General features: G+C 40.5%; 1 protein-coding gene across 1 annotated transcript in view; it reads right to left on the bottom strand.

Annotated features, from left to right (window-relative positions):
• Positions 1 to 766: 766 nt before the first annotated feature.
• Positions 767 to 15,633, bottom strand: part of LOC140694811 (uncharacterized) — a 40,801-nt gene continuing 25,934 nt past the window's right edge. The window contains exons 6-12 of the mRNA XM_072957870.1: positions 8,926 to 8,952; positions 7,063 to 7,121; positions 6,713 to 6,830; positions 6,053 to 6,176; positions 1,422 to 1,481; positions 1,166 to 1,263; positions 767 to 887 (exon numbers count right to left, since the gene is read on the bottom strand). Coding sequence (XP_072813971.1) covers positions 6,825 to 6,830; positions 7,063 to 7,121; positions 8,926 to 8,952 — 92 coding nt within the window. The 3' untranslated portion in view covers positions 767 to 887; positions 1,166 to 1,263; positions 1,422 to 1,481; positions 6,053 to 6,176; positions 6,713 to 6,824. The remainder of the gene's footprint in view (positions 888 to 1,165; positions 1,264 to 1,421; positions 1,482 to 6,052; positions 6,177 to 6,712; positions 6,831 to 7,062; positions 7,122 to 8,925; positions 8,953 to 15,633) is intronic.

Here is a 15,633-nt window from a genome sequence, read left to right as displayed (position 1 = left end):
TGTGAGTCTGGAGTGGGAGGACGTCTATGATATACACCTGAGTGATTAAAGCGAGCTGCAGAAAAACATATAGTATGGTCTCATTTTTAAATAAAGCATATATACACACACGTATACATGGAATTCTCATATGTGTGTATATATGTATGTCATAGGCATAAAGGTCATGAAACATATATATCAAATTTTCAACAGTTTTTACTCTTCGGAAATAAGGGGAAGGGAGGTAGGGCCTTCCTCTACCACCACAGTTCTCTTTTCAGTATTTCAGTTAAGTATACTTGGAATTTAAAAGTTTATTTAAGTCCGAAGTAAAATGGACAATGCCTCCACAAGACAGAATGCTATACTGGTCATCAAAAATCATGCCAGAGGAGATAGAATATTGTAGAAAAACATATAAAAAGCCGAATGGAAAATGGAGGTGTCCACACAGTAAACAGTCACAGAGTGCTCTCTGGTTTTTTATGACAGAGGTGATCCACACTGATGAAAATATACGTTAACGTGTTAATTATTATCTTTGAATAGCGGGACAAGGATAGCCTTTTTTGCCCCCTTTTTCAGAGTTATTATTTTAAATGCACATTCTTTTTCATCTGAAAAAAAGCATTTTTAGGTGTGTAGTACTATGCATTGGAGAATAATACAAGAATACTTAGAGAAACAAGTAACTAGGAGACAAAGCAGCAGCATCACACAATATAGGACGGGCGATCCTGATTAACACCACGCAGTTACATAAGGACCCACAAAGTGAGAGCACCTGCTGTAACAGGGCGTGGCCCCCTTCTATTTGTCAGCAGTGTCTTCAGGGCTGAGGCAGTTCTGAGCACGGCCAGTGTCAGTGCTGGTGTCTTGATTGATGCTACTGGGGGTGAGGGCACCTGCAAGCCGAGAGGAAGAACAGAAATCATCCTCTGCCTTTTCTGTCTTGTTTCTTTGTTACTTTAAAAGAGAGCCATATATAAGATAAACCGTGTATCTCCCCAAATGAAATTTCAGTAATGAAACCGTTTTTAAAGACTTCACAGCTTATATTCTGCCTATAACTGTCTTTTCAACAAAGATCATATTTATTAAATGTTAATTAACTCAGTTAATTAACTCCCTGTTGAAACATTCTAGTAAAGAGCATGAACTGCAGTATGTAAAAGAACCACACCTGCAGTGACTAGCTCAGCTGTCTTGACGGCAGTGCAGTCAGCCCCCACCATCCCGTGGCCCTGAGCTCCTGATGCTGGTAAGAGATTACGCTGCCGCCTCAGATGGAGTGAAACGGTGAAAGCATTTCTTGAACCCTACAGCACTGACAAAACATAACGGACAAATCCCAGGCCCCTTTGAGGCTCTCATTTTCTGTTTCTGGCCAACCCCCATCAATGAGCAGAACCACCCAATCCCCGAGCCATGGGACTCACGTGGGAAGCAGTTTTGGAGAAATTTCCAGGTATAGAATGTAACCAACTATACATAGAACTCTGAAAAAAGAAAAGATGCCATACTCTGATTTTGGAAGACACTCAAAATATTCTCCTAAGCCTTAGTAGCTGGAAAGGCTGGGCTTCTCCTAAGTCACTTATTTATTTCACAGCCAGTAAGCATCTCCCTCAAATCCTGCTTCCCTGTGTCTGCTGGGAGCTTGAAACACACTGCTGCTGTCGATCTTATAAGTCACATGGCAGAGGCATGTGTCTCACGCCTGCAACCCTCACACAGGCTCGCCTCCTAGCCTCACTGTCTGAACTGGGCCCCATTTTCTCACCTGTTTATTTGGTATCTGTTCTTCTGTAAGCTACCTGAAATGCGTTTTGGAACATGTCAGAAGAAGCAGTGGGTTGAGAAATGGACAGATTGAGAGGTGAGAGATGGGCAGACAGAGAGAGAGACTCCAAGAAAAGGGGAACAAATAAAATTTCCTATGCAAAACCCTCTTCTAATCAGGGAAGGAAACCACCACGGAAAAGTGTGAAGAGGCAGGTAGCTTAGGACTGTTTCCTGGATTCCATGAAAAGTAACACCAAGAGATGAGAGGGTAGAACTTTAATAGTAAAAGAAAAAAAGCACGCATGCTTGAAAAATATATCTACAATATGTACTTTCTAAAGAATAGACTGAAATCAGCAGGACCCAATAACACTATACTTGGGTATTTACAGAAGTGAGAATCCCATCTCCAAACCACAAGGCATCCCTTCAGAGCACTGACAGTCTACATGGGGCGGTCATAAAGCCATCACCGCAAAAGCTATGCTACCCTGCACTTACGAGGAATGAGCAGCTGTGCTCAGGCTGCCCACGCGCGTCATTTACACCCCGCAGCACCTCTACGGGGGGGACGCCTAGCGAGCCCCGTCTCTGCAGGACAGAAAACCAGTTCTGGAGAGGCTAAGCCGACTTACCAGTTCTCCATCTCACAGGACTGGTCTCTCCAGAGCAGGACACGAACTCGGACCCACGATTGTAACCATGGTACTACACTGCTTTGTGTGCTGTTTGTGTGTATAATACATTTGTTTCTATCATGAAAGGTTATTTAATAAATGATCGGTTGTCTTGTCTATCTCATTAGCTCACAATCAATCTTTATACTGTTGAATTGTACTCTTTTCCCCTGAAGAAAGGAACGGAAACAGCGGGGGTCAGAAAGAGGTGGGGCTCCATTCTTTATCTGGGATCTCATCTCATTGAAGTCCCCAAACAGGGAAAAGGAGCAAATGTTCTCTTTATCTTTTAAAGAGAGGGCTCCAGTGATGGTGACTTATTCAATTACAAAATCAAGGCTGGGGAAAGGGCACATGCAGCAACTAGAGCAGTATCAGCTGTAGGAAGGTCAAAAGTGCTCATGGGAGGGCTCAGGGGGCAGCCTCATTTAATTTCAATCAATAAAACAATAACAAACTCTAAAAATACTGGCCTACAATGGATTAGCTCTTTCTTGACATCTAGCAAGTTTCCACAGCCCACATGTAACATTATCGGGAACCAGTGAAAGGAAGAGTCCACAGACAAGGAAAATCAATGCCACAGGCAGGCTGAAACCCAGGCTGGAGTTTAGGAAGAGAAAGGGCATAGTTAAGAACTGGGGAAAGGCTGGGGAAAAAAATCATCACAAGGACTCTCAAGCATCATCCAACAATCATATAATCATTCATTCAAGAGAGAGTTACTGAGGTCGTATTCTGTGCAAGATTGTACAGCGGGTGAAGCAAGAGTGCAGCGTCCATGGTGGCAGCAAGTTGCGGGGCTCAAATACACTTCTGATCCCAGTACCTTGCACACTTGTCCTCAATATAAAGGCAAAGATAATTAAAGTAAAATAATACTCTGTAAACTCAAAGCATTGTTGAAAAAAAAAGTTAAAGAAGACCTAAATACCAGGACAGACACTCCACACACATTCCCCTATCAAAAGAAAGTGCTCTTGGAATGGCAGTGCTCCCCAGAGCGATCCGTATATTCAACGTGGTCTCGATCACAATCCCAGCGGGCTCCTCTGCAGAAACTGACTATCTGCTGCTACAATTCATATGGGAATTCGAGGATCTCAGTAACCTATACGTACTTGAAAAAGAAAAATTTGAGAGGACTTATAATTCTCAATTTCAAACCTTACAACTGTATCTCCAGGTGAGATTAGAGGCCATTGTGAAGTTATTACTGTGTTAATCCTTATTTACTAAATTCTCTACAATGAATATTACTGTTACAATAAGAAAAATAAAAAGTAAGTTATCCTTTAAAACATGCACACCGATTCATTCATTGGGAAAAAATTATTCTATCAATTAAGAGATAAATATCTATTGAAAAAGGACAACTTAAAAACAAGAGTGCATTTGCACTTTTCATAAATTGAAAACTGAAAAGCACAAAGACGTCAAGTTTCTAGGGAGACCAATGCAACATATTAATAGTTATTTTCAGAAATTCTAATTTAACAATGAAAACTCTGGAAAGGGAAAATCGTGACTGAGAGCCAACTGCAAACACATGGAGAGCAAAGGCCTAGAAATCACAGTTCCTTTAACTCTGCTCCTAACACAATAGGAGAGGAAATTCCTCACTGAGGGGACAGTGGAATCCCATGCATAAGACAGGATACACAGTACAAACTGCACTAGAATTGGGGGTGAATTTTTTAGAAGAATTCTAAAGTTACAAAATTGCTGAAAAACTATTAAAACACTGACAGAAAGATTAAAACACACAGTCATATATATTATATAGAAACATATGTAGTCTGCTCCCATGTTGCATTTAAATACAAATATATTTGTTCATTTATGGGCACTTATGACTTTATCCCTGGTAGAATATTTCAACTAAAACAAATAATCAATATAACACTCCTTTGTCAAATCTACTTGATAAGTTACTCTGCTATGTAAACATAATGTGTCTAAGATAGATCTAAAATTAGTGAAAAAGAGCTTTGTATGGCTTCTTGAACTATTCTCAAAATTCAAAGCTTAATTTTAAAACAGATCTGAACAGTAATTCTATATTACCTTTTCCGTCGTGAAATGAACAACACAGTCTGTTGTCAAAATTCTGTCCTTACAATGATTCACGAGCACCGTATCCTCACAAAACTGCTGGACAGCAAGGCACTATCCAGACACTGTGACCCAACAAATGAAACACAATGAAGACAGTGACCCTATTTTGGAGGGCTTATAGTCTGTGTCAACACCAGGGTTTTATTTGATTGGTTTGATTGGTTGGCAAAATAAAATCAATCAAGTACTTTCTTCTTTGAGCATTCTATAAGTCATGACTCTGCTGTTAGTGTCATGAGCAGGAAAGACTTAAGCATGACTTGATTAGATCAACTAGCAACAATCATCACTGGAGAGTGAGTAATAAAGAAGTTAACTGATAGCAATGCTTCTCCCTACATGAGACCTAAAATAAATCGACACTGATATCCGAAAAGAAAATGAGAATTTGAGGTCCCCAATAAGAAAAAAATCTAACAAGAAATCAAAAAAGTAAAGATTTTTTCATTAACGTTTCCTGGAAAGATTGGAGCATGGTGGTGTTGAGCTCAGATGCTAGGGAAAAACATGAGGGTCTGAATTCCCACAGCACTGGGTAGCTTTGACACTAATATGTCAGTCAAATTCTCTGCACCTCAGTCTCCGATGCATAGACTGGGGACAACAACCGCACCCATCTCCTAGAACCGTCCTAAGAATTAAGTTATTTTATATATACAAGTTTTAATAAAATACATCAGATATTAAATATTACCCCAAAAGCACAAGGAAAAATGAAAACAGAGATAAATTGGAGTTCATTAAACTTTAAAACTTTGCTTCAAAAGACACCATCCAGAAAGTGAAAAAACAACACTCAGGAGAAAATTTTTTCAAATCATTTATCTGATAAGGAATTTGTGTATCAAAAAAAAAAATTCCACAGCTCAACAATAAAAAGGCAACTCAATTAAAAAATGAAAAAAGAATCTGAAAAGATATTTTTCAAGGAAAATATACAAATGGCCAATAAGCACAATGAAACGGTGTTCAATAACATTAGCTCTAAAGGAAATCAAGTCAAAACAACTAGGAGAAACCACTTCACATTCACTACAATAGGTTAAAATCAAAAAAAGATTAACAAGCACTAATGAGGACACAGAGGAAGCGGAGCCCGCAGCCATTGCTGGTGAGGATGTAACACAGCGTGACCACTTTGGAAAACATCCTGGCACGTCCTCAGAGAGTTGAACATTTGGCTTCTGAATGATCCAGCAATTCTGCTTCCTGGGCACACAAGTAAGAGAACTGAAAACAAATGTTAACATAAAAACTCCTACAGGAATATTCACCATTACTTTTCGCCATTAATTTTCAGAGCCAAAAAACAGAAACAACCCAAATGTCTATCACGTGATGAATGGGTAAATAAAGGGGCCCAGCCATACAGTGAAATATTATTCAGCAATAGCAAAGCATAGAGTACTGACCCAGGCCACAACGTGGACAAACATTGAAAACGTTACTCAGTGTGAAAGAAGTCAGTCAAAATAGACGGTTCCACTTACATGAAGTGACTCGATTTGCATGAAATGTTCAGCACAGGCAAATCCACAGAGACAGAAGAGTGGCTCCCTGGGGCTTGGGGAGGATGGGGAAGTTGATAATGTCTGCTTATGCGTACTGGGTTTCCTGTTGGGGGGAAGAAAATATTCTAAGATTGACTGGGATGCACATTTCTGGGCATAGAGTAAAATCCGCTGTACATTTTAATGGGTGATTTGTATTAAAACTGTTAAGAACAAAAGCACCTCGGATTAGTACCTTCCATAGTAAATGCAAATTGCTAACATTTATTACAGGAAGAAGAAACTGCCCTCAGCATGAAAGCAGGAGATCAGCAAATATTAGTTAACCGAAATTGGACAAGAGCATTTCACTTGAAACTGTTGCTGAGTGTACAAGAAATATTCAGACATGACAAGGAAAATCAGTTTGACATCACGAAGAAGCATTCTGCTTCAAATGCAAATCAAGGATTCGGCAAGCCCAGCTGCTACAAATGACCAGAGAAGAAACCTGGTTCTTAAAACAAGCACCAGAGCCAACAAGGAAATGGTGGTGAGGAAAGCAGGCGGCCTAAAATCTGGAACAGTGTGCTACAAATAATTTCTCCACTGAAAATTCAAAAATAAAATGAAAGTGATGTAATGCTGTGTTGAACTCACGTGAATGGGCTTCCTGCAGTGCTTGACAGTTCTGTAACCCCGAATGACTCAGGAGAATCAGCATGGCTCCTGGGAGTCCCCAAGTAACTGCCCATCAGCACGCTGACCACCATCACATCTGCCAGGGTTGAATTGCAGAGAAGAGAGCAACCTCTAAAAGGCACAGGGAATGTTGACAAGGGAATAAAAGGCTGCGGTCAATCCTGGGACAGAGGCCCTGTGAGCAGAGGCCAGAAGGCTGCAGGTGAACTGGAGTGGCCCTGGGGCAGGAAGGGACCACAGGGGAGCATATCTCAATTATCTCCTCTCTCTCCCTCGGGTAGGAGGGATAAAGCCTGCATCCTTCTCACCTGGAACTGTGGGTTCTGGCTGGCGGAAGTCTTACCGACACGGAATGAATTTCTCAAGACTGTGGAAAAAGGAAAGAAAGCGAGAGGGATTAGGGAGCCAAATCCACGAGTCTCTCAAATGCTCCCATATTTATTGTGTATAATCAAAGTAAAAAGTCAATAACAGTTGTGAGATAGTAGGCAGGAACTTGGGGAAAGAAGGGATGAGACAGAGATTGTAGACTCCACCATGAGTACTAAGGCTTAGTTTACCTTTAGGGAAGTCATGGGCTGAGGGGAACAAGATACATTTTTTAGACATGTTCATTACAAAGCAGACCACCAGACCAGCCTGGTCCCTGTTTTGGGGATAATAGACTATCTAACACCACGCAGGCCTGGCGTTTATAGCTGAGGGCCTGGGTCATTGCTGTGCAATAAGCAGTGTGCTATCTATAACCTCAAATATGCAAGCAAGGCATTGTCTCTGCTTTTTATGGCAAGGAGACAGGAGTGAGGATGCACAGGTGTTTGCTTTAAAGCAGTTAATAAGCACATTTTTTTTCTTAAAGTTGACAGGCGGCTGCGATGTGTTACAACTTGTTAACTCAATCATGGGCTCCCGCATGGAACCATTATGGAGGACATCCTAGGATGACAAATCCTGGCTCTGGATCTTTTCCTGCCAGCTTCGGCCACTCCAGCAGGGTCTAGACACATCCCTGAATAATGATCCCACAGAACCACCTAAACTCTTAACTCCTGGTGCTTGAAACTTAATTTTAGCTCTACACAACTTAATGTAGAAAAGTTTCAGAAATAAAAGATATTATATTCTTTTTATATCTCATCACTGATTTTTCTGATTGCTCTAAGCTGCTTCTACATGGTAAAGCACCTAATTCTGCAGGTGAATTCAGTACTTTCCTTTAGGCATAACTAGACAGTCTGGGCTGTCTGACTTCTATTAGTCAAATACCGATACACTTAATTGATTTCTTTGTTCATCAATTTCAGCCTGGAGGTGAGGGTCTATCACTATTTTCCTCAGCCCACCCTCTACTCTTTTCTCATCAGCATCTCAGGCCTCCTGAAAACAAAACAAAGCATTTGTTTCCCTTCATCTACACTTTCCACAAAGGCAACAGGAATCATCATGCCTAGAGAATGAATTCAACACAAATGTTAAAACAAAAATCTATAAACCTGAAGCAACTCCATCTCCGACTCATGATACACAATGACATGAGAGTAAGTGTGTCAGGTACAAAGCATGCGTGAGCCTGACCACCTCATTTCTATTCTTCAAAGGAAGGAAGGTTTTCGTATTTTTTATTATCATTCTTTGTCATTGTTTCTGATTAAGCCAAAAAATTTTTTATGAAATAATTAAGCACTGCAATAACAGATTTTCGCTGTATCAATTACAGAAGGAATTCAGAGGGGATAGGAAAACCCACCTCTGTAAAAAATGCAAAATTCCTTCCCCTGTTAAGAACACGAATACAAAATGCAACAGAGAATTCAAATTCTTGTGGAGAGGACAAAAGCCACAGAATCAAAGCAAAGTCATTATTATGACTCAATCCAAAATTCACTGGACAAACATGCTCAATGCATTCAAATAATTTTTAAGGCACACTGCAAACCATTCACTTAATTATCTACAGGCTAGAGGAAGAATTTCCCTCTATAACAGACAACATAAATCAATAGGTTGCCCCACCAAACAAGGAACAAACCTCAGGTTTTTTGCAGTTCTGATAAATCAGCAAGTTTTAAAGATCAAAATCCAGAAATTTTAAACATTCATTCACACCAGAATGAATCAAGCACTTAAAAAAAATAAATAACCCAAAGAAACTAAACACATTGATCACGTACCTGGATCAATGAGAAATTCTTGTACAGCTGGGAAAAAAAGAACAGTCTATAGACTTATACTTGAAAAATAAAACTACTTTTAAAGATAACTGCTAAAACACATTTCATCATTCATGTTGCCTTGAAAAATCTGAGGCACTTGTCTCTGATCAGAAAAGCAATTCTGAGTATTAGTATGTTACAATTCAGTGCCAGTTTGCTTTAGAAGAAAAAAGAAAAGCTACTGTTTCTCATCTTGCACAAAGTTTAAAGAACCTCCCTGCCTCTATCTCCTCCCATTTTCTAAGCTCATGCTCCCCAACCCTTCTGAAACAATTATGAGAACCTCTTATTCCCACCAATATGCCAAATCACAAAAGAGTATCAATTTATTTGTGTAAATATATACCTACACCTTGAACTGGAGGAGAAAGATTTCAGAAGGCTATATGGAACTTATTGCTATATTCCTGAAATCACACACATACACGTTCACAGAGACACAGACATATACAAACTGAATTACTGGGCACTTCACAAGCTAAGGACTTACAACTTCTAGAAGATAACTTTGTAGTTAGTTTAAAATACAAAACGGTCAGCTTTTGAAAGCCTTGAACATTGCAAAATCATCCAAATATCAATGAGATCCAATTAGCCTTCTCTGTAGAATGTAATTCCCCATGATGGCAAAGCAGACCCTAAGAAGTAGTGGATCCAAGACTCGTGTTTTTCACTAGCTATGATCGTTTTAAAACACGTAAACAGATTTAGAAAGGTATGTCCCCATGACATTTATTCTTATTGAGATGGCATATGTATTCAATTGTCTATGCAGAAAATAGGACCCATGATGGTGTTTAAGAAATATTTTGTGTATTGAAATATTTATTTTTAAGTGCAGACAAGGAGGGTGGGTATTACTCCATTGTAGAGCACCTTTTGTGCACGCACATGTTCCTGGCTTCAATCCCCTGTACCTTCATGAAAATAAATAAATACAAGTGCTTACTTAAAAATAAGAATAAATTTATATAAAAAAATAAATGCAGACTAAAAACCACTGCAATCTAGGAGCCACAATTATAATAAAAAACAAGTGTTTCTATCAAATATTGACTATACGCCAATCACAGAGACAACCAAAAGTCACACCTGACAACCATCACGTGTGATTCTCAGCAATCCTACTAAGTAGACACGGATGAGAAACCCGGCTCTGCGGATGAGGAGACGGAGCTCGGAGGAGCCGGGGACACTGTCCGTCCTGCTCCCCGTGACACCGCGTCAGCCCAGGGCAAGCGCTGACAGAGCTGCACTGAGGGGACACCCAGCTGCATGGAACCATGGGGGATTGGGGAGTCCTAGAAAATACTCAAAAGTGTTCAATGAAAAACCAGCTCAAATATGTTACTCTGTGCCCCATCCTCTAAACACAGAACATGTCTGGGACCTTTTTGATGCCTCCGTGTCCTTTCTGCCATCATCAGTTACGTGCCCTCTCAGCACGACCAGTCATGAACTGGACCCCATACGAAGTGCACTCAGATGGAAGAGCTTTAAAAGCTGTTTTATGAAGTTTGTAAGACTCTGTCTATTCCTCACACAGGCGGTCATCCAGCACTACTCACCGGTGCGGATGTACCACCTGAAATCACACCTTTCTGCTTTTTAAAATCCCTTCATGTAATACAGACTTTTAAACAGCAAAGAAGCAGCTCAACCACAGTGGACATCTTTTCACCAAACGGACTCAAACAGCCCATCGGACTACCTGGAAGCCCTTTTCTTCTATTAAACCCACTTCCAGGTACTTCATCTGATTGGTGGACTCGGCCTCTGAATGGCCTACTCAGAGAGATCCCATCCTTACATCCGGGGGTGGGAGAGGACCCTGCTGCTGGGAGAAATCAGTGAGGAAGGTGGACATCCTCCAGCCATTTCTGCACGGGTAGAAATGCCACATGCTCAGAAATTATACCGTCAGCACCCCTGGGCTCCCATGGACTGGTTTCACATTAAGCAAACTTATGACACACTGATGCAAGAAAACCAGAAATTTAATTTATTAATGTAACAGGAGATGTGAAACTACAAACCAGATTGAAATATCAGAGTTCAACCATGAGTACAGATTCTCCTCCACGGCCCAATCTCGGGCAGGCAGTCACATGGCAAGCGTGGACAGAAGCAGAGCAGGAAGGGTTTCTAGATTAACTCAATGGACTAAATTTCTGTTATAAGAACAGATCTACTGCCTGGAAAACAATTAATGCCAATCACGGGGCACACTCCATGGACAGTGGCTGAAACACGACTGTGAGTACCTGTATAACTCCACTTTCCCTGTCCTTTCTGGTCTAACTGGTGCAGAGGTACAGAGATCCAGGGATGCAGATACCTGTAAACACCCAAAGCCCATCCCTGGGAGCCTGGAAACCAGATAGCCAGGATTTAAATCCCAGCTCTGCCACTTACTAGCTCTGTTACCTTGGCCAAATTACTTACCCTCTGTGTGCCTCAATTTCCACACTGTAAACCTGGGATAACAATCAAATCTTTCTTACTCGCTTGTTGTGAAAATTGGAGGATTCATTTCTGTAAAACTCTCAGAAAAGAATGTAGCACATTTTTGGTGCCCAACAAATTTCAATTTAATAAGAAAGTGATTTGCAAGTCTCCCATCTAATCATCTTCTGTGTTTCATGACTATTCTGAGTCCCAAAGGAAATCCTTATTTCCCCTCTTATAAACTCTTGAGGAGCACCCTTCTGTTTCAAGCCACCACCTGTTTAATCTGAGGGGGAATTCCCTCCTCCCCACTCCTCTGGTCCATGGGAGACTGCTTCTCCCTTCACACCCCTGACCACTGGCCCACGGCTAGCCCTCCTCACACTAACAGATTGAGGTGTGAGTCCGGGGAGACAAGCAGGGCATATGAAAGCTTTCCTTCCCCTCCAGTGTTGGCCACCCTTAGGAAGCAGCCGGGATGCTCAGTTCCATGGCAAGACAGTCCTGTGCATTATGGGTCAGAATCTCTCAAGGGAATGCTCGCTGTGGACCAGAGTTACCTGGGACTGCGTAAGTCTCTAATTCTGGGACATAGTGTCATGACACTCACTCTCCCACAGCCCTGAATTTCATGGAGAACGTGGCTTCATCAGTAATAAAGGAGACATTTATCGCCTGCCTGTTCTTCTTTGTCATCTCTCAGTTGGCTGCTGGACACAACATGTGTATAAGTATTGGGTCCCCTTAAGCCCCAACATATATGAAGTAACAAAAATTCTGTGGCTTAACATTGGTTCAGGGCGACTGTGTAAATGTCCTGACTCTGCTGATGCTAAATTATGTGTATAGGAACTATGGAACCTCCTCAAATATCTTTCATCATAAAACCAGCTTTTCTTATTTTCCTGTTTCTCAGTAATTGCCAAAGACTATCAAATGATGGCTTCACACCAAACAGCAGTTAAGATTATGAGCCCTCTTGTCACACACACTGTGCTAAACACTTTACATAATTTCTAATTCTCACAATTCTACAAAGCAGAAATGAGTGTCCCCATCTCACAGACGAGGGAAAAACTCAGAAAGAACTGACTCAGGATCACGTAGCTCAGTGGCAGCGCGTGCACGCAAACCCAAGTCAAAACACCACACCCCTTTGTATATGTACCAAATCTCCTACCACCCATTGACACACAGCGGTGGGGATAATACTTAGGGAACTCAGTACACTTTTCAGCTTTAAGGTGCTCCAGAGGCCGCTTCTAGCTCTTTTATAAAATCCCGGCTCACTGGTTTCTAACACTGCAAGGAAAGTCCGATGTTGCAACTGTTTGCACAGGAAGTCTGAAATGTTCACAGCGAGATGATAGAATAAAACTAAGACATAAGCAGAATAATAGTTCCAGGTAGTCAGACATAATGGACATTGTGCTACCCTGAAGCACTAAGCAAAGGAATCAAAAAAAAAAAAAAACGTTTAAGACTTCCTTTACAAACAGGAAAGTTAAGACTGTAAGAAGGTGCAACAGCGCCACCTATGGCTTAAAAGGCCTTCCTGGTTGCCTGGAAAGGTGCAACACAAAAATTGCCTGTGGATCAGAAACAAGAATCAGATAACTAAAAGCTTATGTAGCACATACTGCTCTCCTAGTCCTCATGTCTTGCACTGTAGCAAAAACCAACAGACCTGTACTAGGCCTATATTCATAAAAGTCATGTCTGTATTTTTCCAACAGGAGGTAATCTAAGTATCTTGCAAAATACTTCTCAAAGAGCCAGGAAATCATAGAAGTGTATTGAAATACAAAAACATTTATTTACATATTAAAACAGCATGAGCTTTTTTCTATTAAAAAAGCTGACATGTCAAATCAATGTTTTGATATTTTAAAACCTATTAAGAGTGCAGAAAAATAAATCAAAATTTTCTTTAATCACAAAAGAGAGAAGCTTATTCCCTGAAAATGATCAATGTGGATTTTTCTAAACTTAATGCTTCTGGTCAGAGTCCTACGAATTTAAATGTCTGAGTGTATAGTTACACGGCAGCATGAACACTGAGTTGTAACAATACACATTCTGTGTAAATAATCTTCAAGGTCGTCTGCTTAAGTCAATTTAACTAGTCCCTGTCTCAATAGAATGATACAGATTTCATTAAAACTTCATACTGCACGCACACACACACACAAAACCCTGAATCCTTGTTACTTTAAGCCATATTCATATATATCCATATTGAATATGCATCAGAAACAAGCCACCCTCTTTAGTATTCACAGTTGATCCTTCTAAACTATCTGTCATTGTGACAGCACATTTTTACTAAGCAGCTCTTGGATGCTTTGTATACAAGGCGTCTACCTCTCACAGTCAGACATGGTAAACGGCATCACTCAAATTTCACAAATGAGGAAATATACTTAAGCCATGGAAACAACGTACATATTTATCATCAGGAAAGAAAAGAGTAAAGATTTTACTTTCAATATGCACTGACAAACTTTTCCTCCATACTAAGACTACATACATAAAACAAACTCAGTCATTGTAAATTATTCTGTCAATAAGCACCACTAGAGAAAAACAAGCAACATCATTAGCAATGATTGGACTTTCAAAGCCCACTCCTATTTTGCACTATAATCATTTTTAATGTTTTGTTTTTAGTGCTTACATAGCACTAATATAAAGAAAACATAAACTATTTAAGTCATTACCTGAGAATGCAACATTTGTGAAAATGTACAATTTTAATTTATGCCGCTCTGTCTCACATTCTCACTGGTGTCTCTCCTTTGAAGGCCTCATCAGGCTGAGATCGCCAAAATCGGTCATTTATGGACTCACAGGAGTTCGGGAAACCACTCAACGGGAGGCTGATCAGAGGAGAAATTGAGAATGCATCCTGTGCAGCCTGGATTCCAGCACCGAGCTAGGCACCGCCAGCTGCGTTTGATTTGGGACAAGCTGCCCACCTCTCAATCCCTCAGCTGCAAAAAGGAGACATTGATACCTACCGTCAAACACCTGCTTTGAAGTAAAACATGAGAAAAACAGTTTAGCCTTTGGTAGGTGTCCACTCACAGCAAGCTTGGTCATTATGATGATGAGGATTACTTTTAATAAGTTAAGCTAGACCAAAAATTAGAAATCACCATAAAGGAGAAACATTTTAACTCAATAAGCATTTCCTTTTGAATGGATTGATAAAAGTTCTAATGATTTTTTTAATAAACCAAATTTTGTCCATTAATTTTAGATTTACCGGTTTATGGACAAGTCTCCAAAAAAAGAATTAGAGGCCTCTAACCTCTGAATACTAAGAAAGTAAAGTTTAAAAAAATTATGGGGGAGAGTATACCTCAGTTGAGAGAGTATGTGCTCAGCACGCATGAGGCCCTCAGTTCAGTCCCCAGTAACTCCATTTAAAAACTTTTATTTAAAAAAAAGGAGAATTAAAGGAAAAAGATGGAGGACTACAGAATTTTTTTAGAGAATCCACTCAGATTTAAGATGGGGAAAAAATATCCATTTCTCACAGGAAATCTTGAGAACTATGTAAACCGGATCTGAGTTGTCTAGTCTTTAACATTATTCATGAATTCATATTACCAAGTCTTAAAACTACCTGATAACCCACAGTGGTGATAGTGATCATAAAACCTGACAATGCGGATCGAACTCCGGCTAGGACTGCTCTGTTCTGACATCTCTGCCCCTGAGGCCTCACCAGGCTGAGAGCACTAAATTTTGTCATTCATGAGCATCTCGTGTAAGTCTTCCACTTGTGCTTCTCAGTCTCCTCTCACCAGCCCCTCTGAGGGAAGCACTGTTATCATCTTCCCCACACGCAGATAAGGTCACTGAGGTACAGAAACTAAACCTGCTCCAGGTCACATCGGCATTAAAGGACGTCTGTATTTCTGCTGTTTTGCGGTTGACAAAGGAATCTGAGATATCAATACAAGATAGACTGTTAAATAATCAAGTCTGTCAGCTCTTCACCTCAAAGAGCAGATACTATAAATTCCTGCTGTAGGATGAGGCTGCTGCCACAAAATGACTCAGCTAGAAATTAATATCCAAGATGAAGCAGCGGATACACATAAATATTCATGACTGTCAACTCCTCTCACGGGTCTTGGCCCTTCACTGCCTGAATGGGGGTGAAATCCCCACCCGTGTCTGGGAGGGTAGCGCGGCTCTTCCAAGTCT

Source organism: Vicugna pacos, unplaced genomic scaffold, assembly GCF_048564905.1.
Source record: "Vicugna pacos unplaced genomic scaffold, VicPac4 scaffold_104, whole genome shotgun sequence".
Classification (NCBI taxonomy): Eukaryota; Metazoa; Chordata; class Mammalia; order Artiodactyla; family Camelidae; genus Vicugna; species Vicugna pacos.
The sequence above is the reverse complement of the archived record's forward strand: the minus strand, read 5'-3'. Positions and strand labels throughout refer to the sequence as shown.